Source organism: Mustela nivalis, assembly GCF_964662115.1.
Source record: "Mustela nivalis genome assembly, chromosome: 3".
Taxonomy (NCBI): domain Eukaryota; kingdom Metazoa; phylum Chordata; class Mammalia; order Carnivora; family Mustelidae; genus Mustela; species Mustela nivalis.
Genome location: NC_139022.1, coordinates 133,163,393 through 133,186,965, shown reverse-complemented (window position 1 = coordinate 133,186,965; position 23,573 = coordinate 133,163,393). Strand labels below are relative to the sequence as shown.

At 49.2% G+C, this 23,573-nt stretch overlaps 1 protein-coding gene across 4 annotated transcripts in view; it reads left to right on the top strand.

Moving 5' to 3' along the window:
- CYFIP2 (cytoplasmic FMR1 interacting protein 2) overlaps positions 1-23,573 on the top strand; it is a 124,791-nt gene that overhangs the window by 18,910 nt on the left and 82,308 nt on the right. For all 4 annotated transcript variants that reach the window (XM_082725025.1, XM_082725023.1, XM_082725026.1 and 1 more), the window contains exons 2-11: positions 1,647-1,847; positions 3,340-3,429; positions 8,261-8,338; positions 9,858-9,959; positions 13,363-13,544; positions 15,273-15,369; positions 16,680-16,808; positions 19,333-19,437; positions 21,447-21,538; positions 23,366-23,483. In XM_082725025.1, the coding sequence (XP_082581151.1) occupies positions 1,731-1,847; positions 3,340-3,429; positions 8,261-8,338; positions 9,858-9,959; positions 13,363-13,544; positions 15,273-15,369; positions 16,680-16,808; positions 19,333-19,437; positions 21,447-21,538; positions 23,366-23,483 (1,110 nt within the window). In that variant the 5' untranslated portion in view covers positions 1,647-1,730. The remainder of the gene's footprint in view (positions 1-1,646; positions 1,848-3,339; positions 3,430-8,260; positions 8,339-9,857; positions 9,960-13,362; positions 13,545-15,272; positions 15,370-16,679; positions 16,809-19,332; positions 19,438-21,446; positions 21,539-23,365; positions 23,484-23,573) is intronic.

Here is a 23,573-nt window from a genome sequence, read left to right as displayed (position 1 = left end):
TCTGCAGCCCCTATACCCAGCAGTCATGTCCGTGACCCTTCTCTGCCCTCGTGTTGGATACCACATTTCCTGACAAGCAATCAAGACACATTTTCTGACACTTCAGAACTCTAGCCTGCAAGCCTGTCTCACACTTGCCTGAGATTGGGGAAGGGAGGGGTGCTCAGACCGTCAGCACAGTGGGCTTTCTGTTGGTTTCCTTATCCAAGTGTGCTAAAGGGGCAGCTCGCTGTTACTATTAATCATATGAAACTCAGTTTTTAGACTTTCGTTCACCTAGTCTGCTCTTTGTTTTGTTCTTTGCTTCATTTATTTCAGCTTTTGTAATGATCAGTGCCTTCACTCTCATTTCTTTGGGTTGATTTCTTATTTTAGATTTTTTTTAAAGATTTTATTTATTTATTTGATAGACAGATATCACAAGTAGGCAGAGAGGCAGGCAGAGAGAGGAGGAAGCAGGCTCCCTGTGGAGCAGAGAGCCCAGTGTGGATCCCAGAACCCTGGGATCATGACCTGAGCCGAAGGCAGAGGCTTTAACCCACTGAGCCACCCAGCCGCCCCTTTTTTTTAGATTTTTGAGTGAAAATTAGGTTCATTTAGTTTTACTTTCTTATTTTCTGCTAAATGCATTTAAGATGTTTATTTATGTTCTCTTTCAGTCCTAAATGGTTTATAATTTCTATTTGAATTCCTCATTAATGACGAATGGCCTTGAGGTATTTTTTACAGATCTTCATAGGTAGGGGTGTTTTTTAGGCTGCGATCTGCATTTTTGATTTCTAACCGTACTCATGGTAATCAGTGAATGTGACTTCTAGGATGTCATGTTTGGGGGAACTCCTGAGAACCTGTTCTACGGCCTAAATCATGATCTTTTTTTATCAGCATCTCACAGAGGCTTTGAAAAAAATGAGTATTCTGTTTGCTGGGGGCTGAGTTCTTAAAATAGTAGTTCGCTCGGCCTGGGTAAGTGAGCACGTCTTCAGATCCCCTTTAGCCTCACTGCCCGATGCAGCTCTCGTCAAAGCCACCACACTCCGTCAGGGTCCAAGACACAAAAATACCCATTTTTAGGACTGATTTGTTTGGTGTGCCTCACAAAACCCCTCCAGGCCAACGAAGATCATGGCACTTCCATTTTTGCAAATAAGGTTAAGCATGCTAGGGTCTGAATTCTTTTAGTTCTGGCTTACTTGGCCTGTAAAACGTAGGCCCTGGTTTCAAGTGGAGAATCGTGGCTTCTCCCGCACAGGTGTTGGTGCTGTGCAGTGATTCAGGTGCGGACCGGCCGCGTATCCTCAGAAGTAGCCAAAGCTGGGGACTGGTCACGGCCTGTGTCCAGTGGCAGGCCCATCTGAGGCCGCTGGGCCTTCATCACCGTGCTTGTCTGGGCGTCCCATGACTGTGCCGAGCCTTCCCTCCTCATCCGTTCTGTGGCCAAAATACCACCCGCTGTGTTGATCACAGGGGGTTGCGGGGTGGCCCCGTCCAGACATAGATGTTCCAAAAGAAAAAAAAAACAGCCCAGGATTTTGTAAAACTGCAAAGAGATCGCCAACTATCAGGCATCAGTTGCAAACACTTTGTGAAGAAGGAGCGAGTGCAAGTGGTCTCAGTGAGTGTAAACCCTCTTTCTTCTCTGGAAGGAGCCCCCCCCAGGGGGAGGCTGAGAGACCCTTGGAGGCCCCTGACGTCCCTCTCTGTCGGCGCAGAACGGGGCAACCGCAGCCATGACCACCCACGTGACCCTGGAGGACGCCCTGTCCAACGTGGACCTGCTGGAGGAGCTGCCCCTCCCCGACCAGCAGCCATGCATCGAGCCACCGCCGTCCTCCATCATGTACCAGGTCTGCTTGCCCGGAGCCCTGGGTGTCCCCCGAGGGCTTGCCCTGAAGGCCCAGGGAGGGGGTCTGGCTGCCTCTGAAAGGTGAAAGGTCCCGAGCTGATGGAGTCCCTCGCGCCCTGCCGCCCTGCCGGAGCTGAGGATGAGGAATAGATTAGCTCGTAAACGTACACCAGGGCTGTTCTCCCCGGGGAAGGCTTGTTGATCCGCTCTGACCCCAAATACCTTCCCGGCGGTTCCTGCTGCGGCACCAACCTAGGATTTGGCAGCTCTCATTTCATGAATTAAATATTACAATTTAGAAACCCCTGGAGCCTGCCTGGGTAATTACTTTTCCGTCATGTATGTGAGAAGAGCTTTCAGCTCCCCATAGCAGCTAATGGCTCAGGGAAGCCAGTCACCATTGTTTGCCTTTGCCTGAGCTTGTGACAAACCATGATCAGATTGCTCAAAACCATGACCGATCCCCCTCTCACCTGAGGGCAAGCTGGGAAGGGCATCGGTGTAGCTAGAGTCAGCCTCGCAAACAGCCCCTCGTCTGGGCATGCTGGTTGAGTATGCCACGTGAGGAAAGAATAAGTTATACAGATTTTTAGCTGTATTTGATCTTTTGTAGGTTCTGGGGCTACAAACTGAGACTAAATATGAATGCATAATATATCTGTAATTTCGTTCAGTAGATTTTATTAAGCACAAACTTCGCTGAAGGGTCAAGTCACAAACTTGGCTTATTCACGTTTTCTAACCCAGGTTGAATTTTTGATTACATAGGCATGTTTTTTATTATAAGCAATACAGAAATGTATAACACATCAAAATCACCCTGTAACTGTGACTACACAAACCACACACACACACACACACACACGCCCCTTTTTACTATATATATGATATAAATATATATCATACATAGATATAGATATTTTTAACCAAAAAGGAAACCATACTACATATATTGGTCTATGATTTGGCTTTTTTAACTTAAAATTTATTATGGGTATTTTTCCATGACAATACTGCAATGCCACCATTTTATTTTTAACGACGACTTTTAAGTCCATCGTATGGATATACTATGACTTATTTAGCCTTTTGCTGTTAATGGGCGTTTGGATGGTTTCCAGTTTTTTCTGTCACAAAAAATGCCACAGTTATCGTCCTTGTACGTAAGCATCTGCAGCCTCAGGTGAGTGTTTCTGCAACTGCCGATGAAAGCGATGCCCATCTTGACTTTCAGCAGCTAGTTAGGTTTCTGAAGTTTACCCATTTATTTCCAAGTCTCAGGCAACCTGGGGAAGCAGGTACGGGCCTCGTCTCGCCGGCGCCTGCCCAGTGTGAGTGAGTCAGAGTGGGATTTTCTTGGGGGAAGATCAGAGGACGATAGGTTTCCACAGAGACCTGTGGCATTGGTTCGCAGCGGTTTGGACTCATTTTTGGACACCTAGCCACCTTGGACTTGTTTTCCAACAAATGTTTCTGTCCTCTAATTCCTACAGGCTAACTTTGACACAAACTTCGAGGACAGGAATGCATTTGTCACAGGCATTGCAAGGTACATTGAGCAGGCTACGGTCCATTCCAGCATGGTAAGTTGCCACGATCCTGCCAGCACTGGAGGGAGGGGCAGGTGCTCGGCTCTCCCGGGAGCTGCCTGCCTCAGTCAGACCCGTCTCCATAAGCCCGTTCTCATGCCCTGCCCCACCCTCTCCCAGGGCCCGGGGCACACTGTTCCCGTCTTCCAGCTTTGCAAGCCCTACTCACCTGTAGGGCCCCACCTGACCCTACTCTTCCCGTTGCTGAACTTCTGGAGCAGTGTAGGCTAACATATGATCAGATCCTGCCTTGTTTTATACTCTACAGCTTACTTTCTGGCTGGGTGGACATTTCTCTCTTGACCAAAGCAGAAGATTTCTCAGAATGAAGAGATGGTGGTTGTAGAATAATATGTTATTGACCCAAGGAAGTTGGTGGTCCAAGTTATTCACAGGGTGGGGGGGTGAGGGGGATGGTCAGATAGATCTATACCTGACCCATCTGTGAGGAAGCCCCCTCTTTCCTCTTGGGCTTTCATTGATGTTATTCTCCTGCAGCCCTGGAATTTGAAGCATTCCAGAATCCTCCTTCTGAGGCTTCGTCTGCAGCTCACTGCACCTCACTGTACCAGTTATATGCTAAAGCCTGGACTTACCGTCCCTGACCCCATCCATTGAATAAATACTGTGTACCCGGTTCCTGCAGAGACTGTGCTAGATGTTGGAAGGGGATGTCCAAGGACAAGTAGGGGCCAGTCTTGATTCTCAGTGAGGCAAGTGGGAAATAGACAAGTTTTCCCTTTATTGAACACTTTCTGTGCAGAGAGTTTATTTATTTTAAATTTTTTTTTAAATTCTGGTGTAGTTAGCATACATGGTTATATTAGCGTCAGGTGTACAATACTGTGATTCAGCACTTCTGTACGTGACTCCGGGGTCATCCTCTCCGTCCCATTCCACCCAGCCCCCACCCACCTCCTCTCTGGTAACCATCAGTTTGTTCTCTGTAGTTAAGAGTCTGGTTTTTGGTTTGTCTCTCTTTTTTTTTTCCCCCTCTTTGTTTGCTTATTTTATTTCTTAAATTCCACATATGAGTGAAATTATATGGTATTTGTCTTTCTCGGACTGACTTACTTTGCTTAGCATTTTAGTCTCTAGATCTCTCTAGGTCCATCCACATTGTTGCAAATGGCCAGATTTCATTCTTTTTTGGTGGCTGAATATTCCGTTGTATATCTCTACCACATCTTCTTTATCCATTCATCTATCAGTGGGCACCTAGGTGGCATCCATCTTTTGGCCATTATAAATAATGCTGCAATAAACAGGTGCATATATCCTTTCAAATTAATGTTCTTGTACTATTTTTAATTGGGGGGAAACTTCCAAATGGACTTCCACCGTGGCTGCACCGGTTTGCAATCCCACCAACAGAGTGCAACAGGACTCCTTTCTCTACATCCTCGTCAACACTTGGTGTTTCTTTTGCTTTTGATTTTAGCCATTTTGACAGATGTGAGGTGATATCTTATCATGGTTTTGATTTGCACTTCCCTGATGTTTAGTCTTTTTGAACACATTTTCATGTGTCTGTTGGCCTGTCTGTATGTCTTCTTTGGAGAGATGTCTGTTTGTAAGTTCTGTTTTGGATATTATAACTGCACTGTTTGAGTCAGTTCTCACCTCTACCCTGTGAGACAGGCTTTATCACAGTACGCATTTCACAGACAGGGAAAACCAGAGTCCAGAAAATTTAAGTAAATTACTCAAGGTCCCACCACTGACAAGTGATGTTGCCAAATGCAGGTCTGTCTGACTACAAAACCCATGTTCTGGATTACTCTGCAGGCAAATAGAAAATGCACAAAGTCAAAGGTAAATGACATGGTGAAAGTTTAAAGGTCTGTGTTTTTGAAGGGTCTTTGAGAGGGTCAGAGAAAGCTTGATAAAAGAAGGGACTTTTGAATAGGGCCTGATATACTCTATGTATAGACACACACACACATTTTAACCATATGTAAGATGACTTAAAATGTATAAGATATTCTCATACATGATATCATTGGAGCCTTATAACAGCCCTGTGACTTGCAAAGGGATCATTACGTCCATTTTAGAGATGAGAAAACTGAGACCTGGAGAAGTGAACAAGCAAGTTGCTCATGATCCCACAACTAGTAAATCACAGGGTGGAACCTGGGATCCAGGCTTTTGATTCCGAGTCCTGATCTCTTTCCACGCATCTCTGCTGTCCCACATAGTTGGAACTTATCTGTCAGAGATGTGGTGGGGAAAACATCGTCGGTGGTGGAAACAGCAGGAGGAAGGACACAGACAGAGGTTCTCAGAGACTCCTGGGGTTCGGGTGTCTCTGCGCATGCACATATACGATGTCCCTTTCTGTGCCCAAATTCCCTTTCCTGAGCCACACACTGGAATTGCCTTGAGAGCATTAAAAACTACTGGGGCCTTGGCTCCTCCCCCAGGAATCAGGGTTTGGCTCTGGTGGGGCATGGCCTGGGCATCAGGAGTGAACTGGTGTGATTGGGGCCAAGTCGACCTGAGAAAACTGGTGATACTTTCAAGGTAAAAGGTGAGCCCAGGCAGAGCCAGGACCAGGACTTAAGTCTTCCTGAGGCCCCACTTAGGGCTCTTTCTGCCACACCGTCCTGACCCCTGTCCTCCAGGCATACAGTAGATCTGGTGGATGGGCACTGAAATACCCACAGGGCAGAGTCTACACTGTTCTCATTTGCCACCCTGTTCACGGCACGCAGTACGGAGCCTGGGACCCCGACCACTTAGTAAAGTGTTCACGGAGTGAAAGTCAGACTCTTCCCCCTGCTGGTGGGCTGTGTGATGCTATCACTTCCCATTTTGACCTCTGTTCTGAAGGAGGAGCAGCAGGAGACCCACAGGTTTGATCTTGGTGCTCTCTGGTCCCAAGGACAACATGTTACTGATTTTAAAGGGGGTCTAAATTAAGAATTGAAAGTATGGCTCCTCATTGACGTTTGCTATGGAAAACAAAATTTCAAGAAGTAATAAATTCCAAATTCGATCTTGTGCTAAGGAGATATTATGAAGTAGATGTGATACATGGAATAAAAATATTAGGCTCATTTAAAAAACATTTTTTTAAAGATTTTATTTATTCATTTGATAGAGATCACAAGTAGGCAGAGAGGCAGGCAGAGAGAGAGGAGGAAGAAGCAGGCTCCCTACTGAGCAGAGAGCCCGACTTGGGGCTCGATCCCAAGACCTGAGCCGAAGGCAGAGGCTTAACCCTCTGAGCCACCCAGGTGGCCTCCCCAAAATTTTTTTAATAAAAAAAATTAGGTTCATTTTTCTATCAGCACAGACATTTACAAGAGAGATGGTCTCGCGATGCCATTTTTATTGTTTTTTTTTGTGTCAACTTCATACAGCATCAAATTCACCATTTAAAGGGTATAATTCAGTGTTTTTAGTGTATTTACAATATCATACAAACATCACTGCCATTTTATTTCTGTCACCACAAAAAGAAACCCCAAGCCCATTAGCAGTCACTCCTAAGTCCTGTCTCTCCCCATCCCCCAATCTGCTTTCTGTTTCTGTGGATCTGTCTGTGCTGAGCAGCTCCTCTGAAGGAATCACGCGCCAGGTGGCCTTTGGGGCCTGGCAGAAGGTTCTCCGTGTTGATCCACGCCACGGCCCGTCTCAGCACTTCCCTACCACCTAGAGACCAGCACTGCTGCTTTCTGTGGCTGTCCCACCCCATGTTTATCCACGAAGCAGTCAGTGGCCGTTTGGCTAGTTCCCACCTCTTGGTGTGAGGAGAGCGCTTCTGTGAACAAGGGTGCACATCTCTGTGTGGACGTGTGTTTTCATTTGTCTTGAACGTATGTACCTAGCAGTGGAATGGCTGGGTCACGTGGTGACTCCGTGTTTCACTCTTTGAGAAAGTGCCGGACTCCTCTTTTTTTCCTAGTAATACTCTTACTTCCCTTCATGGACCACCTGATGTGTGTGTGTGTGTGTGTGTGTGTGTGTGTGTGATTTAATTTTCATGAAATCCTTGGAGGTTGTCCTTGTCATTATCATTAAGCAGATACTAAATGGAGAATTCTAGGTTAACTGAATTCTTGATGATCAAAGGACTAAGAAGCGATGCAACTGGGATTTGAGCCCAGCTATGTAGAACCTGGGTTTAGGCCTCTTAGCACTTGGCGAGGTGAGGTGAGTCGTCACTCTTTTTTTCGGATTCATTTTCCATGCTCTTACCGGTTTTGCCATCTGCTGGGAATTATTTTAAAAAATGGAGCTTAATCATTTTCCTGATTCTTGAATAGTAGCATGGGCTCTTATAAAAGGGCAGCCTCGTACTCTGTCATATGAAGAGTGAAAGCCCCTGTGTGTCCAGCCCCATAGAGAGCTCACTCGTTAGCTTCATGCCTGTTGTACCAAAGTATTTTTCAGTACACAGCAGTACACTTTCATAATTATTACTCTGTTTTTTTCACCTACCGGCTGTACATACTGTTTTGCTACTTGCTTATTTTCTTGCTAACAGGATACCCGAGACAACTTTTGATCTGCCGCCTTTTTTCTAAGGTGTTTGTCCATCTTTGAAAAATGTGGCCAGTTGGTAGCTCCCTGGGGTGTCTGAGAAAGCTCCCTGAAGCCGGGGTTTCTTAAACCTAAGGGTGTACCTTGGAATACAGATTTTGATTCCACGGCCCAGAGTGGGGCCGAGAGTCTGCATGTCTCCTCCGCTTCCCAGGTCTCCACGATGCTGCTAGTCCCCCGGCCACTGTGAGGTACTGAGGCTCTGGGGGGCCCTGAAGGAGCCTTCTGTCACCAGCATAATTTCTCCCTGCTGAGGGCATGTTTTGCTTTTCAGAATGAAATGCTGGAGGAAGGGCACGAGTATGCGGTCATGCTTTACACCTGGCGCAGCTGTTCCCGGGCCATCCCGCAGGTGAGCCTGTCCTTGCTCAGTGGCTCTCCGGGGCCCTCCGCTTCGGCCCCAGCCAGAGAGCTGAGCTTTCCCAGCTGACGGGGAGTGAGGCAGGGCCTGGTAGTCAAAGGAGCTTGCTCAAGACATGTGGAGAGCTTCCCATACCACTGATGACAACTTAAAAAATATTTGTTCAATTTATTTAAAGATCAGTATGGACTACCTGTGCGACATCCAAACCATGGCCCAAAGGTATAAAGTAAAAAGCAAGACATCCGCATCTCTTTAATCCCACCACCCAAACCCACCTCCCACCAAAGCATAATCACTATGGATAGGTTGCTGCATATTCCTCTGGATCTTTTTTCCTTGAAATCACGACTGTTCCTACAAATGTTATTGTAAATGATCATTGACTTATATTTATAAATGTATGTTGTTTATACTTATATTATCCTGCCATTTGCTTTTTTCCTCTTAATTCCTTTTTAGTAACCTTTTTGTGTTGACCCATGTAGCTATTCTATTTACCGTAATTATCAACATCATATAGTTCATGGGTTCCATTATAACAAAATGAGCAAACCACGGGTGTGCAAAGTAAACAGAAGCTATTCCTCTCTCTTCCTCCTAACCTTCGTCCCCAGAGGTAACTTCTTATTAACAGTTTGCTTTGAACTCTTTCAGATTTTCTATGCCTCTATTATATATGGACACACAAACACACACACAGTTTTGTTTGGTGTTTTGTTTAACAAACATGCAGTTCAATTACCCTTCACGTCCTGCCGGTTTTTTCACCTGTCAGTTTATGGTAGCAATCTCTCCACGTCACTTCTAGCTTCCCCATGTTCCTTCTAGCAGCTTTATGATGATATCATATGAATATATCATACTTTATCCATTTAATCATTGACTGGTGGGTATTTACCTTCGTGCTACCATTTTAAGAATTCCTAAGCAACGGTGTGGAGAATATCCTCATTCTTAACCTTCTTAACAGTTTCACCTGACCAGTTAGCAGTCTTGGGTGTGCAGGCTATGAAACAGCTTCCATGAGATTCTGATGTGTTGAAAACCAATGGACAGAAAAAATGGGTTTCTGGATGGGGCCAGGCATGGCTAGGGGGCCTCATGCCGTGTGCACGCAGAGCCGTGGCTGGCACATTGTTCTCTGCTTAGATGCTGGTGGGCTGCAGTGAGTTAGGAGTGGGGGAAAGGCTGAAGGAGGAAGACCTTGCAGACCAGGGTAGGTGTCAGCTCAAGGTCAGGGCACTGAACAGATTGAAGAGGAGGAGGGTTTGATCTCAGAACCAGCTGGTTTCTTTCCCACAGCCAGGGTCTTGGAAGCAGTTCTGCTCTTGGTCAGACCCATCAGACAGGGCTCCCCCGGCACCCTGCTCACTAGGGTGATCACTGCATTTATCATCCTAAATGAGGTGCCTTCAAGAGTGCAGAAGGGCTCTGTTAATAAGACGACAGATGTGAACCAGAACTGCCTTGGCAAAGGAGGGTGTGTGATTCCCCCCTCTCCCCGCAGGTGAAATGCAATGAGCAGCCCAATCGGGTCGAGATCTATGAGAAGACAGTGGAGGTGCTGGAGCCGGAGGTCACCAAGCTCATGAAGTTCATGTACTTTCAGGTGAGGGTAAGGGTGGGTCTGAATCAGAAGACTCAGAGAGGCGCGGCTCTGCCGGCTGCTGGGGCGTGGATTTTTGACTCAGCTTATTTACCTTACCCACCGAGCAGATACCCCTTGTGTGCTCCTGACACACCCCTCGGTGAGCAAGATAGACAAGCCTCCCTCTGTCCATGTGATTTACGTCTTAGGGAGCCCATGAGTGTGTTTCGGGAGGAGGAGAGACTGCCAGTAAAAAACACACAATCCTTTTCAGGGTGTAGTCAGTGCTGTGAGTAAAACCAAATTAAAAAATCCCAAGTCTGGGGTGGAGGGTGTCTGTGACCTGGGGTAGCTGTGGGGATGGCCTTTGCACTGAACTCTGTAGGTGACAATCATCTGGCGTGCGGTGACCAGAGAAAGAAGGTTTCAGCCGGAAGGAACTGCAAAGGCAAAGGTCCTGGGGCCTGAAAGGGCATAGCGTGTTTGAGAAATAACGGGCAACCAGGGCACCGCAGTGAGTAGGGTGGCTGGTGGAAGGTGACCCGGGGAGGTAGAAAGGACCCGATCTCTAGGACACTCTAGGCCGGGAGATCAGACATGAAAAGATTATGTGCATTTCACTCAGGCCTCATAGAAGCCCCTGGGTCCTCGTGACACACATTCTGGTTTGAGGTTTTGCAGCACCGTTCTGGCCGCTGTGTGGGAAATGGATCGGAGGTGGGGAGACGGCTACAGATGCAGAAGTGGGAGGGAAGAGAAGAGTGACAGCAGGGATGCCAGCTGGGAAGCCAGGAAGAGGAAATCATTTCAGGAGGAAAAGAGAAAAGAGCGCCGTGGGGCCTCCATGAATGGAAGGCAAGAGGGCAGGCTGCTTCAACAGGAATGGCCAAGGGAGAATAAAGCAGAGTGGTTGGTTCCGACACTCATGTCCGAACCTGTGCGGGAATGCAGGTTGAAGACTTCGAGGCTGGTCTGCACCCTGGGGCGGGAGTCGTGGCACACACTCTGTGCCCTCCACACGTTCCACAGAAGAGCTTGGCGTCATCAGGAGCCTTGCAGGCCCTGGCCGGGTGTCCAGCCCACACCCAGCTCTGCCCAGGTCTCTGGGGGCAGGAGATGGGAATGGTTGGGGAGGGCGCACATGCGTGCAGCCCAGGGCGGGAGAGCTGCTTCCGAGGCAGAGAAACTCAAGGTTCTGCACACTGTCCCTGTGAGCCTGTGTGTTCTGTAACATCTAACCCCTTCGGCTCTCTCACCTTGGAAATCATGCCTCATCTCCGGTGTGTGGGGGGATAAAGGAGTTCTCTTTGTGGAGAGCCAGATGGAGTCCTGGTTGCAGAGTAGGTGTGACAAACGGCCACTGCTGTGACTAGCATCATGGCCCTGCCCTCAGGGGCTGGTCTCTTCAGGAAGGCAGGCCCAAGAGAGAACTATCCAGACGCTGACTGAGTACTAAATGGGGGGAGGGTCTTCCGACAAAGAATTTAGAGAAGGGAGGATCTGGAGTAATCTGAAACTATATTGTTGAACACAGTAGCCGTTAGCCATATGGGACGATCTACGTGAAAACGAAATAAAGTTCAGGTCCCCCAGCACACTAGCCATGAGGTGAGAAGGGTTCAGTAGCCACACGTGATGAGTAGCTTCCATATTGGACAGTGCAGTTATGAAACATTTCCATCATTGTGGAAAGTTCCACTGGACCTGGACTTGAAGAAGAGAGGATGGCTTATCTGGGCTTTGGAGGAAGGGAATGACTGACTGGGACAGGGTATCCCATGTCCATGGAGTGAAGTTCACATACCAGGAGGGATTTCTTCCCCCTCCCCCTCTTCTTCCTCTACTTCCTCCTCTCTCTGTGTCTCTCTCTGAATTGCTGCTTTAGCCTATTTTTGTTATTGGTCAGCTGCTTTTTTTGGTAACAGATTTTTTGAGATGTAATTCACATACCATACAATTTATCCTTTAAATTGGGCAATTCAACCATTTTTTATTCGTATATTCACAGGGTTGTGCATCCATCACCTCGATCAGTCATAGAACATTCTCACCACCCCCAAAAAAATCTCATTCCTTTTAGCTACCACCCCATTATAACCTCCCCTCCCCCTCTCCAGCTCTAGGTAACCACGAATCTGTCTCACGTCTCTATGGAGTTGCCTCTTCTGGACATTGCATATAAATGAAATCACAGAATAATGTGATTTTTGGTGACAGACTTGTTTCCACTTAGCATATTGTTTTCAAGATCCATCCGTGTTGTAACATGTACCAAAATATATGACAAAATACTAAGCTACTGTATGGATCTACCACATTTTATTTACATATTTATTAGTTAATAGACATCAAGGTTATATCCACTTTGGGATTATTTATGAACAGGGCGACTGAATATTCATGTATATATTTTGGGATAGACCTATTTTCATTTCTTTTAACTATTCTCCTTGCTTCTATCTTTGCCCCCTACTGTGGATTCTCACCACAGCAGCTATTGTGACCCTCTTACAGTACAATTCAGACCATGTTATCCTTGACTCACTCAGTGTAGAGACTTGAGCCCTCACAAAGTCCTGTGAGAGCCAGTGGCCCTGGTCCCTCTGTGCCTCCAGTTTCTTCCTTCTGCTCACTTCACTTCAACCACTGGCTTCTTGCTCATTCTTCAAACATGTCAGGGATACTTCTACCTCAGGGCCTTTGCACTGGCCACTCAGGCTATCCAGAATGCACTTCTTTCAGTTATCCCTGTCTTTCTCCTCTTCTTTCAAACTCTTTTTCTGTAAGTCGCCTCTGCATGATTTCTTCTCTAATCTTCCTACTAAAGTGTACAGCTCTCCCTGCCCTCCCTATCCCACTTTCCTGCTTTATTTTTTTCCACGGTGCATATCACATTCTGACATATTTGTTTTGTTTTCTGCCTTCACTCACATATAAGCACCTTAGGGCAGGGTTTGTTGTTGTGTTTTTGTTTTTGTTTTTCTGTTTTAGTCTCTACTTTCCTGGAGTACCTAGAATGGTTCCTGGCACGTAGCAGATGCACAATAAATACAATTTACTGGCTACATGAGCCTCTCTCTCTGAGTGTGTCTCTCACTCTTGGTCCCTACTCTACCCTGTCTGGTGCCTGACACTGTCCTAGGTGCTGGGATACAAAAAATGGATAAGACATAATGTTGCTCAGCAAAGGCATAGTGAATGAATTCCTTGGTTTGACTCACTTGGCTGCAGGTTCCAGGCTCTGGATTTAGGGGCACCGCTAAGAAAGATCTCCTGGCAGATCTGACTCTCTCTAAATGTCCACACTCTGACCAGAGCCCCAGAGGAGGGAGTCTTGATCCTCCTCCCCACCCAGAGCATCTCGAGCGCCTTCCGGAGCGCCCTCCAGGCCGCCTGTCCTTACCCACTGCCCCTCCCCCCACAGCGCAAGGCCATCGAGCGGTTCTGCAGTGAGGTGAAGCGGCTGTGCCATGCCGAGCGCAGGAAGGACTTCGTCTCCGAGGCCTACCTCCTGACCCTGGGCAAGTTCATCAACATGTTTGCCGTCTTGGATGAACTAAAGAATATGAAGTGCAGCGTCAAGAACGACCACTCTGCCTATAAGAGGTCAGGGCACCCTCCCTGCCCCTCCTCCTGCAGAGCCCGCCTGGGGGAGGCGGGGCCTGGAGCCCTTCCGCCGGGCTCCTCCTCCAGAACCCAACCAGCCATTCCCCGCCACGGCCGGGGGCGGGCTCTCTATTTTCGTGTTCTGTCTCAAGACCGGGTCAGAGTCTCATTTTCCCCGACCTATAGTGGTTTCCCATGCAGCTTGGGACCAGAAAAATAATCGTAAGATGGTCACATCGGTCATTTCCTGCAAGATTCAGAAAGCCAATTCACACTGTTTCTGTAAAAGAAGGAACTGGATTGGCCCCCGGAATGGAACAGTGTCACTCTATCTGGATCCAGATCCTCAGGTGATGCTGGTCCAGTTCCCACTACCCCTCGGCTCAGCCTTCCCTGAGAGCAGCTTCATTCACAGGCAGGCCTGTGCCCTGGGGTGGTGGCTGGCGGCTGGCGGCTTCCCTCGGACCAGCGTGGCAGCCCCAGCTCCGAAGGAAAGAAGGGGCGCTTCTTTCAAGTACTTTTGCCAAAGTCCCATGGAGGATTGTCCTGGCTCTGGTCTGGGTGGTGTGTGGAGCCCTCCCTCGGTTACTGCCGGGAGTGGGGGCTCCAAGGGTCAGGTGCTGGCCAGCGTCAGCTGAAAGAAGGACTGAGTGGGTCAGGGACTGTCACTTTCCAGAAATTAGGATACAGCCACGCAGAAGGTGGCAGTGGGCAATCGAAAGCAATGGATACTTTCCTGCATGTTGCTGAGGCTCACGTGAGCCCTGCAATGTCTGGAGACGTGTCTTAGGAAGGCTTTTCTGTGTCACTGATGAAGAGGGCCCCTCCTCCTTGAATCACATCCTTCTGGGCCTCCAAGGTAACTGGAGAAACCTGGCAACAGACCGATTCCCACCATTTTCTCCTCCCGAGGGACCTGTGCAACTCCGGGGTGCGTGTCCGCAGGCAGAGCCCCATCTCCAACCTGGTTCAGAAACAGCCGCTTTCACAAAGATTTCACAGACAGCACATGGCATACATAGTATCTCCCATGTCCCTCCCCACTGCCCTTCCATTTCTCCCCAGTTTGGGCTACTCTTTGCATTGTGGTCCCAAGTGACACACTCACAAACCACCTGAGCAAGGCGTGTCTATGCTCTCACAGTTGGCCATGACTCAGGACGCACCACCACCAGGCTAGGCTGGAACAGTGCAGGGTGCCGTGTGGTTCCCCCTTTGAGCCCTGTGTATGTCCCCCAGGCCCACCATCCCTTCACCTCCAATCCTGTTAGGTGGAATAGACTTCTGTTTCCATGCAGTGCTTTGCTTTAGAAACTTGGAGGTTTTCTGTAAATAACACAATCCACGCAAAACCAACACACCCTGCCTAGGATTCCTCTTCATGACCGCTTGTGGTTTCAGGACAGGTTACAGCCCAGCACAAGGGTACTCATTTCACTCTGTCTTGCCACCTCTGGCTGGTTGATGGGATGCTAGTTGCCCATAAACTTGCTGGGTTCGACCTATTCTTGCCTCTTAATTGTAGGTGCCCTTAATATAGGATGCACATAGCTCCAGACAAAATGACTCCAGAATACACTCTCCTTTGATGTCAGAGTCACCTGTGATATTCAGAGCTCCCTAACCCCAGGGGGCGGTGGAACTCTGGCTTAGGTGGAAGTGGGAGCCCCTGAGGCTTGGCTTGGGCGGGTTATGTCTGAGCATTCCTCTCCATGACACCATGTACAGGGCAGCCCAGTTCCTGAGGAAGATGGCGGACCCTCAGTCTATCCAGGAGTCACAGAACCTTTCCATGTTCCTGGCCAACCACAACAGGATCACCCAGGTGATGGCATGTCCCTTGTTCATCTGGGCCTGGGGTCTCAGGACACAGGCAGAGGCCTGACAATTGAGGGACCACGAGTAGGGAAGCCCAGTCCAGATGAACATCCCCACCTTCCTACTCGTGAGTTAGCAGATGTAAGTCTCCTCTCCCAATCACGGATGACCCCTTTACCCTCTGCGGGGTTTTGTTCCCTGAAAGTCTTCTCAGCCCACATGCCGCCCTCATGTCAGTGAGGACTGAGAGCCTGGGTTCTGGAGTGTGACGGCCTCCTTTTCTAATCCTGGACCCTCCACTGACCCCTTGTGAGAACGTGAGCCCGGTCTAAGCCACCATTTCCTCATCTGTGAAGTAGAGCTGTTATTTTGAGAATATGAGATTCCATCTCCTAGGACTGTTGTGAGGAATGAGAGACCATTTCCAAAGGCCGTGGTGAGCAGAGCCTGACGAATGGTAAGAGCATAAGCTGCCGTAGCTATGGTTACTGCCGCCACTTTGCCAGGCACCCCTGCAGCTGTGGCTCTCCTGCTCTGACATTATGTTACCCGTCTTGCTCACCCATTAGGCCAGCCTAAACGGGCACCAGAGAGAATGTGGGCAAGATGCTGGCTGAAAGGGGCCCTCCATCTTGGAAATGTTTTCAGGCCCACACCTCTCTTGGGGATGCTGCTGGCTTCACTGGGCCCTTCCTCCTGTTGGCTGACTGCACAAGGCTGTCAGTGTTGACATGTTTTTTTCCTGAGACTCAGCGGCAGGTTCTGTGGAAAGCAGTAGCAGTACCTCCCATGGCCTCCCCCACAGCGCCCCAGGTTGTCCCTTTGGAGAGAAAGGGCCTGAGGTGGAGACCGCAGACTCTTTTTAGATGGGAAGTGCTTCTGTACCACTGTGCCCTGCAGGAGGGACACGCCTGCTGGTCTTGCTCTCCTCCCCTGGACTGGGTCTTTCTGTTATCATCTGAGATGTCATGGCTAAGTCTACACCCTCAAAACCAAGCCTAGATTACCACAGGCCTCTTGCTGGAAAGCTGTACTGCTTTTCAGTTCAGCCCAAGAAAGGAATTTCTGTCAGAATTGCCAGGAAATAAAATGGAGGCTCCAAGCGGGGTGGCTTCCCTGCTGTGGGAGAGTTGCAGGAGCTCTGACCAACCACTCTGGGGACGTTGAGGAGGAGACTCAGGCTCCGTCCACCTGGGATGGTCAGGGGGGTTATGCCCTGTCACTGCCAACCAACTCTGGGCCTTCCAGGGTGGGTGCGGTTGGGCGGAGGGCAAGGGAGCAGGAAAGGGGCTAACCAGCGGGGGCGTTGCTGTTCAGTGTCTCCATCAGCAACTGGAAGTGATCCCAGGCTATGAGGAGCTGCTGGCAGACATTGTCAACATCTGCGTGGACTACTATGAGAACAAGATGTACCTGACCCCCAGTGAGAAGCACATGCTCCTCAAGGTACGACAGCAGCCACACAGCCTGGGACCTGGGCTTGGCACCCCCCACCCCTTACTGGAAATCTTAAAAAAAAAAAAAAAAAAAAGACATTTATTTTTTCTTAATTAAACACTGATACAGATCTTACTGGACATCATTTTATATAACCTGGCCTTTTTTTTTTTTTTTTGCCTTTAATATATCATATATACCTTTACAGATGTTGTTAAGGGTATTTTCTGCGATGTCGTTTTTTTGTTTGTTTGTTTGTTTGTTTTTTAGAGATTTTTGTTTATTTGACAGAACAAGAGATCACAAGTGGCAGAGAGGCAGGTGGGAGTGGGGAGTGGGGGGTGGGGGGAAAGCAGGCTCCCCGCTGAGCAGAGAGCCTGATGCAAGACTCCATCCCAGTACCCTGGGACCATGACCTGAGCCGAAGGCAGAGGCTTAACCCACTGAGTCACCCAGGTACCCCTGTGATGTCGTTTTTAATGGCTGCTGAGTATCCCAATGCCCGTGGACATTGTCATTAAACAAATCCTGTCATTGGCCATTTGTTTGCTAAACTGCAGTGAACATTCTTACAGCACAACCCCTGTGTCCACACTCTTGCCAAGTCAGATGTCCCAGAGGAGAAATTGCTGACTCAGAGGGAAAGCAGCATCTTCCAACTTTTGCTGTATTTTGTCAAAGTGGTCACATTGGTTTCAGCAGTTTACAAGTTTCATTTTTAAATTATCAAGTAATAGTTATTGTAGAAAATCGGAAATATATGGAAAAGCACAGAAAATTTTTCTCCCTCATAGTCTTTCCATCCAGAGGTAACATTTTTAGCATTCTGATGTATTTTCCTGTACTTTTTCTGTGCTTAGAGACGTTTTCAGCATATGCCATATGCATAAATTATGTGTGTGTGTCATTTTTATCGCATTTGATTAGACGTAGCGGGAGTGTTATGCTGCCGCTCAGTGATGCAGTCTGGATACCCTTGCATTTCTTACCCCTTCCTCTGCCTCTGGCTGCTTGGGTTGTTCCTGATTTCTCTCAGCAGCGGTAGCACAGAGATGAGTGGCCTTCTGCATGTTCTTCTGACACGCCGCCCAGCCCCTTTTGAGTCTTTCTTCTCCAAAGCCTCCCCTTTTGATGTTCTCCTGGTATTTTATTTTTCCTCCTCTCCTTCGTGCCACCCCCTCTACCCTAGAAACCCCAGCCCTGTTGGGTTCCCTTCTTTCTATTCCCATCGCGCCTCGATCGTGTTCACAGGACAGGGTGGCTCAGTGACTTGTTCTCTCCGGCTTCCTCTGCACCATCAGAAACCCAGAATGCCCCAGAGCCCAGTGGTCTCTCTCAGCTTCTTGCTGTGCCTCCTGGAATGGCTGCTGCCACACACCGGCTCACTAAATTCCAGCCCACCAAGCACTCTGAGATACTGCCAGCAGATTTTCTCTCACCAGCTTTTACGGTCTCGAAACCTCTGCTTCCCAGCCCTGAGCTCTCCACCTCTCCCAGCCCAGGCTCCGGGTCGCAACGCTGGCTGTTCCTCCATTTTGCAGTTAGTGTTCATGAACTCAGATGCCACCAGGGCACCTCTCATCTAAGGTGGGAGAGTCTGGCACACGCCCTGCAGAGCACAGGACCGAATGGGACGAAGAAGAGGGTGTGACCTTCATGGTTCTCTGGTCCAGACCCTTATATGTCAAGGGTGACTTCCCCACAGTCACAACAGCTGCGAGCCAGGAGAAGCTGCTTCCAGCCTAGCTGTTCAGGCCCTGGTCGGCCTTGCTGCACATTTGAAAAAAGGAGCAAAACATGTCAGCTTTCAAGAAGCTATTAAATGGACCAGCATATCAAGAGTCAGCCTGGTGACCTGCTTATAGAGCGTTGTCAGGCAACAACAAAATGTGTTCTGAATGAAGTCACCAGCAGCTCCTTGGGAATCCGTGCATTGTTTTAGCTTCCTCGGGGAAAGAAGTGAATAGTTTACACATTCATACAACAGCGAGCAGGTATTCTCAAGTCCCTCTGATGGGCTAGCCCCCAAGGAGGCAGCAACAGGCAGCGCTCAGCCCTGTCTTGCAGGAAGCCTCTACTTAAATAGAAGTTGTGGTCAGATCTGCCTTCAGACCCTGTCTCTGCAACCTATTAGCTGTGTGACCTTAGCAGGCTGGCCAACCTCTCTGTGGCTCTAATTCCTCGTCTGTAGAATAAGGTCATTGTGTAAACTTGACTCCTAAGATGGTTGTGAGAATTGAGGAAAATATCCAGGGAAGCCCTACGCACAGACTCCGGCCCCAGTAAGGACTCAGCACGCGACCACCATGATAACCTACTACGGGGTGGTCTGGACCTCTACACAGAAGTCCAAGTTTAGTTCAAGTGAGATTTATGTCTCCTTTCTTCAATTGAAGACACGTGGGTTTTGAAAGAGGAGGCATCCCTACAGGATGTGCATGTGTGCGTGCATGGTCCTCCTTTTTTTTTTTTTTTTTTAAAGCTTTTCCAATGGTTGTAATGGGCTTCTGTGCTCTGCCCCTTCTCACTCTAGGTAATGGGTTTTGGTCTCTACCTGATGGATGGAAACGTCAGTAACATTTACAAACTGGATGCCAAGAAGAGAATCAACCTCAGCAAAATTGATAAGTTCTTTAAGGTCAGCACCTGAGGGTGGGCCCGGGCCAGGCCGCCGGGTGGTCTCTCTGGGGAAAGGGAAGAAATCGGCTCCGAGCAGTGGGGGCTTGTTGGTGGAGCTGGTAAAGGCCCCCAGGAGGAGGAGGAGGATAGAATGAGAGGGCTTCCCGCTGCCGTCCCTAGAAGCTGCTACACTATCTAAGTCTGCTCAGGGCTTGGCTGAGAGGCCTTACAGTTTTTCTGCATATTGCCTTTGCTCTTTCCTGAAATCCCTTGCCAGCTAAAGAAAGAGGTGCATCCCAGAAGACAGCGCCTGCCTTAATTTTCCACATAAATCAGAGCTCACAGAAGCAGGAGGATTAAAGACTGGACTTTAAATTGATTCGCATTTGCAAAGTCACAGCCTCTCCTGGCCGGGGGGGGGGGGGGGGGGGGCCCTCTTGGCTTTCCCCTGCCTCTGGGCACTAGGCCTCATTATTGTCCCTTATACACTCAGACCTTTGCAGTGCCTCAGATGTGTGATCTTATGGCCCCAAATTTCTAAAAATAAAACCTTGGGATTAAATGAAGCCTTTGGGGCTTTCATGAAGGGATTTCCTGCTTTGGATTTGAATTCCATGGTGTCAGTTGTACTGGCATTGGGCACACCAAGGTGAAGTAGAGCCTCAGAGGTCAGATATGGAAAAACCAGGCTTAACATTCAGAGTGGAACCCTCAAAAGTGTGGCATGGGGGACGCTGGGCTGGGCCTGGGTCTCACTGACTCTTTCAGGTTAAGGAGGAAATAAATCACCAAAAGGTATCCTGTGGCTTTGCATGTTTTCAAGGCGGGAAATTTCACTTTTCTCTCGAGCTGCCCCAAATGAAAACAGGGCTCATCTCAGGAAACTTTGCAAAATCCGCCCTGCCCACAGTCAGCATGAATGATATCGGGGTGCAGTTGAAGAATACAGCTTTGCCACAGTCGGACCTGGGTTTTAGTCTGGCTCTGTCATTCGATAGATGGATAACTCTGGGGAGATCACTAAACCTTTCTGAAATGGAGTTCCCCAGTCTGGAAAATGTGAACACTGAGGGTATCTACTTTCTAGGGTTCCCTTGAGGATTCAGGAGGAAGGACATAGGTGGGTCAGAGCCCTGGATTATAGTCCTGGGTCCTTTGTGTAAAAATTACTTGAGTTACCTAAACCTCAGTTTTTTCATCTGGGAATTGGGGATGATAATAGTACTGACCTCACAGAGTGTTTTTAGGGATTGAGATGCTGTTTTTTGTTTAATAGACTATTTTTTAGAGCGGTTTAGGTTCACAGCAAAATCGAGCAGAAAGGGCAGAGTTTTCCCATTTCCCCAGAGTCCCCCGCCATGAGCAGCCTTGCCCACTATCAAAATCCCCCACTGAAGTGTTGCATCCTCTACAATCTGCAGACCTCCACTGACATGTCATTATCACCCAGAGATCATAGCTTACATTAAGGATCGCTCTTGGCGTTTTACATTCTATGTAACATTGACGAACTCAGAATGATGTGTATCCACCACTGTCCTAAGGATCTTGGGGGGTTTGAAGAACTTGACATGGGTGCCTACCACCTAGAAGCCAGCAGTCTGCACTGGCCTCCTCTCCATTTGGGCTGGTCTTCACTTAGGACCTGTCTGCCTCACCCAGCTAGCGGCATCCAGGTACCCACTCCTAGTCCAGCATTCACAGCGGCAAGGACCCACGCATCCCAGGAAAGTTAGAGCAGAGAGAACCCTGCCTTGGGAGGCAGGCCATCTGGTCTCTTCCTTCATCCACTCTGGCTGCTGTGTCACCTTGGACAAATCGCTCTGCCCCTCTGAGCTCAGTTGCTGGAACATGGGTTGGCTGGAGGCAGGGGAGGCCCTGTATACTGTCTGGTGACCCAGGAGCATGATCAGAAGCAGAGCCTAGGGTCGCCCAGAGGTCCATGGAGGAGGCCTGCTTTCCCTAGTGGAAGGCAGCCGGCCAGCCCCTCCGTCAGCATCTCATGCCTTGTGTTTGCTTCCTTTGCAGCAGCTGCAAGTGGTGCCCCTTTTCGGCGACATGCAGATAGAGCTGGCCAGATACATTAAGACCAGTGCTCACTATGAAGAGAACAAGTCCAAGTGAGTGCCTGCCGTAATGTCTCTCGGCTCCCGTGAGGACGCCCGGCCCGGGCAGGGGGCCGAGGGGCCACTTCAGCCCCTCCCTCCTCCCCAGAGCCCTGGGCAGGTGGATTCCATCGCCACACTGGCACCCAGCCGGCCGGAAGGGAACAGCGGAGGGTGCTCTGAGCCCTTTTGTATCTGCCCTTTGCTGCCAGGGTTCAAAAGCTCTCAGAGCACAGCCACGCCCCTTCTGTGTCCCGGCGTTGACCCATGCTGCCCGCAGTGGGACAGCAGGAGCCCTCCTTCCCTGGAGAAGGGGGAGGACTGGCTGGCCCTCAGTGGCCGGGCGGAGCAAGATGGCATTTGTCAGCACGTTCATTCTCTCCTCCGATTTGTATCCGTGCAGTAAGTATGGCATTGAGGATATGGTTTAGACGGCTCCTCCTGTGAACTGAGTCGATAGCTTCGCCTTGGATTGTTTTATAAGCCACTGTTCTAGGTCATCTGTGCTAGAACCCGGGGTGTCAGGGACTCACGGCAGGTGGGTGACACCCAGCTGCGGTCTGGGCCTCTCCATTGATCTAGGGGCTTGTTAGTAAGGTTTCTTCTGTCTACATCTTGCCCAAAGCTGAATGAAGATAACCGTTCCCTACAGAGAGGGGCTGACTGTCCTTTAGTCAAAAGTGAGGGTTTGTGCCTGAAAAATAGGTAAACAGAGTGTCCTTTAACCCTAACAGCCTTGAGCCCCTGAGAGGGAGTCTCACCAAGGAAGCTGGGTTAGTCTCTTCATAACCTGCTTGCTGCTAGCATGGGAGGAGGTTTTCTAGGAAGAGCATGGAACCGAGAAGGCTGAACTCCTTTCTTCACGTTTCCTGTGTGTACTGTGGGCCACCTGAAGTTGGGTGGGAGTTGATGTGGCCACAGAGGGGTGTCAGAGGTGTAAGTGGTCGTGTCCCCATTCCTGTACAAGTAAGCCAAGATAAAAGTCAGGGCAAAGTATAAGCATGAGGAAGTCTATCCCCAGTCCAGGCACTCTTGTGAAAACCACTTCCGCTTCAAGGAGATCCTTTTGAGAGACTAAATTTTTTCCAGAATGTTCATCTGTCTTGTTTGGTGCCCATGCTTAGTCTGTCTCCTGGGTCACCCAGCACCAGATGACCGAAGGCGGTGAAGGGGCCTGTCTTTTTGGGGGGGGGGGAGGGGAGGAAGTAAAGTCTTTCACTCATTGATTTCCTCCCCATTTTAGGATGGTTTTCCCAATGATATCTTTCCAAAGGAGAAAGGGGAGGGGCAAGGGGAGCGAGAAGGTGGTGGGGGGAGAGAGAGAGGGAAGGAGGGAGACCATGCCAGCAATACCTCTCAGAACACATGGTATCCATCACGTGGAGTCCTTTCATGTTGCCCGGTCACTGTTGAAACAAGAGGCAGGATCCCTGTGAGCCTCCCCAGTCCCATCCTAACGGCCCCAACAAAGCTAGCTTCAGTCTCAGGATGTCCGTGCTGACAGTCGGTAGGCAGGCCCGGGGAGGTTGCCCACCTGGACTTTTCTTTGCTCAGTTTCCAGCTCTCTGTAGCCCTACAGAGGCTCCTCATTCGTATAACTGGTAAGTACTATGGATACAAGTTACCTGGGAAAGCCCCTGATTAGGTTTTAGAGGAGAAAGAAGACTATTCTGCTCAGCCTGTGGCAGGCTGTCTTTTGGTGACTGGGACACGTGCTGGGTCCACCCAGGGCAGCCAGCCACATTTGGCTGAGCACCAAGAACAACTAGCGAGTGCAAGGAGCCTATCCCACTGTGGCACGTCGGGCCAGGACCTTCTCCAACCATGTGATTTTCTGCCCAGGTGGACGTGTACCCAGAGCAGCATCAGTCCCCAGTACAACATCTGCGAGCAGATGGTTCAGATCCGGGACGACCACATCCGCTTCATCTCCGAACTTGCTCGCTACAGCAACAGTGAGGTAAGCTCGCCCTGCCTGCTGAGAGGGAGCCCAGTGGGGGCTCAGGGTGTGAAGGGGCAATGACTGGCCAGAAAGGAAATGATCCCAAGG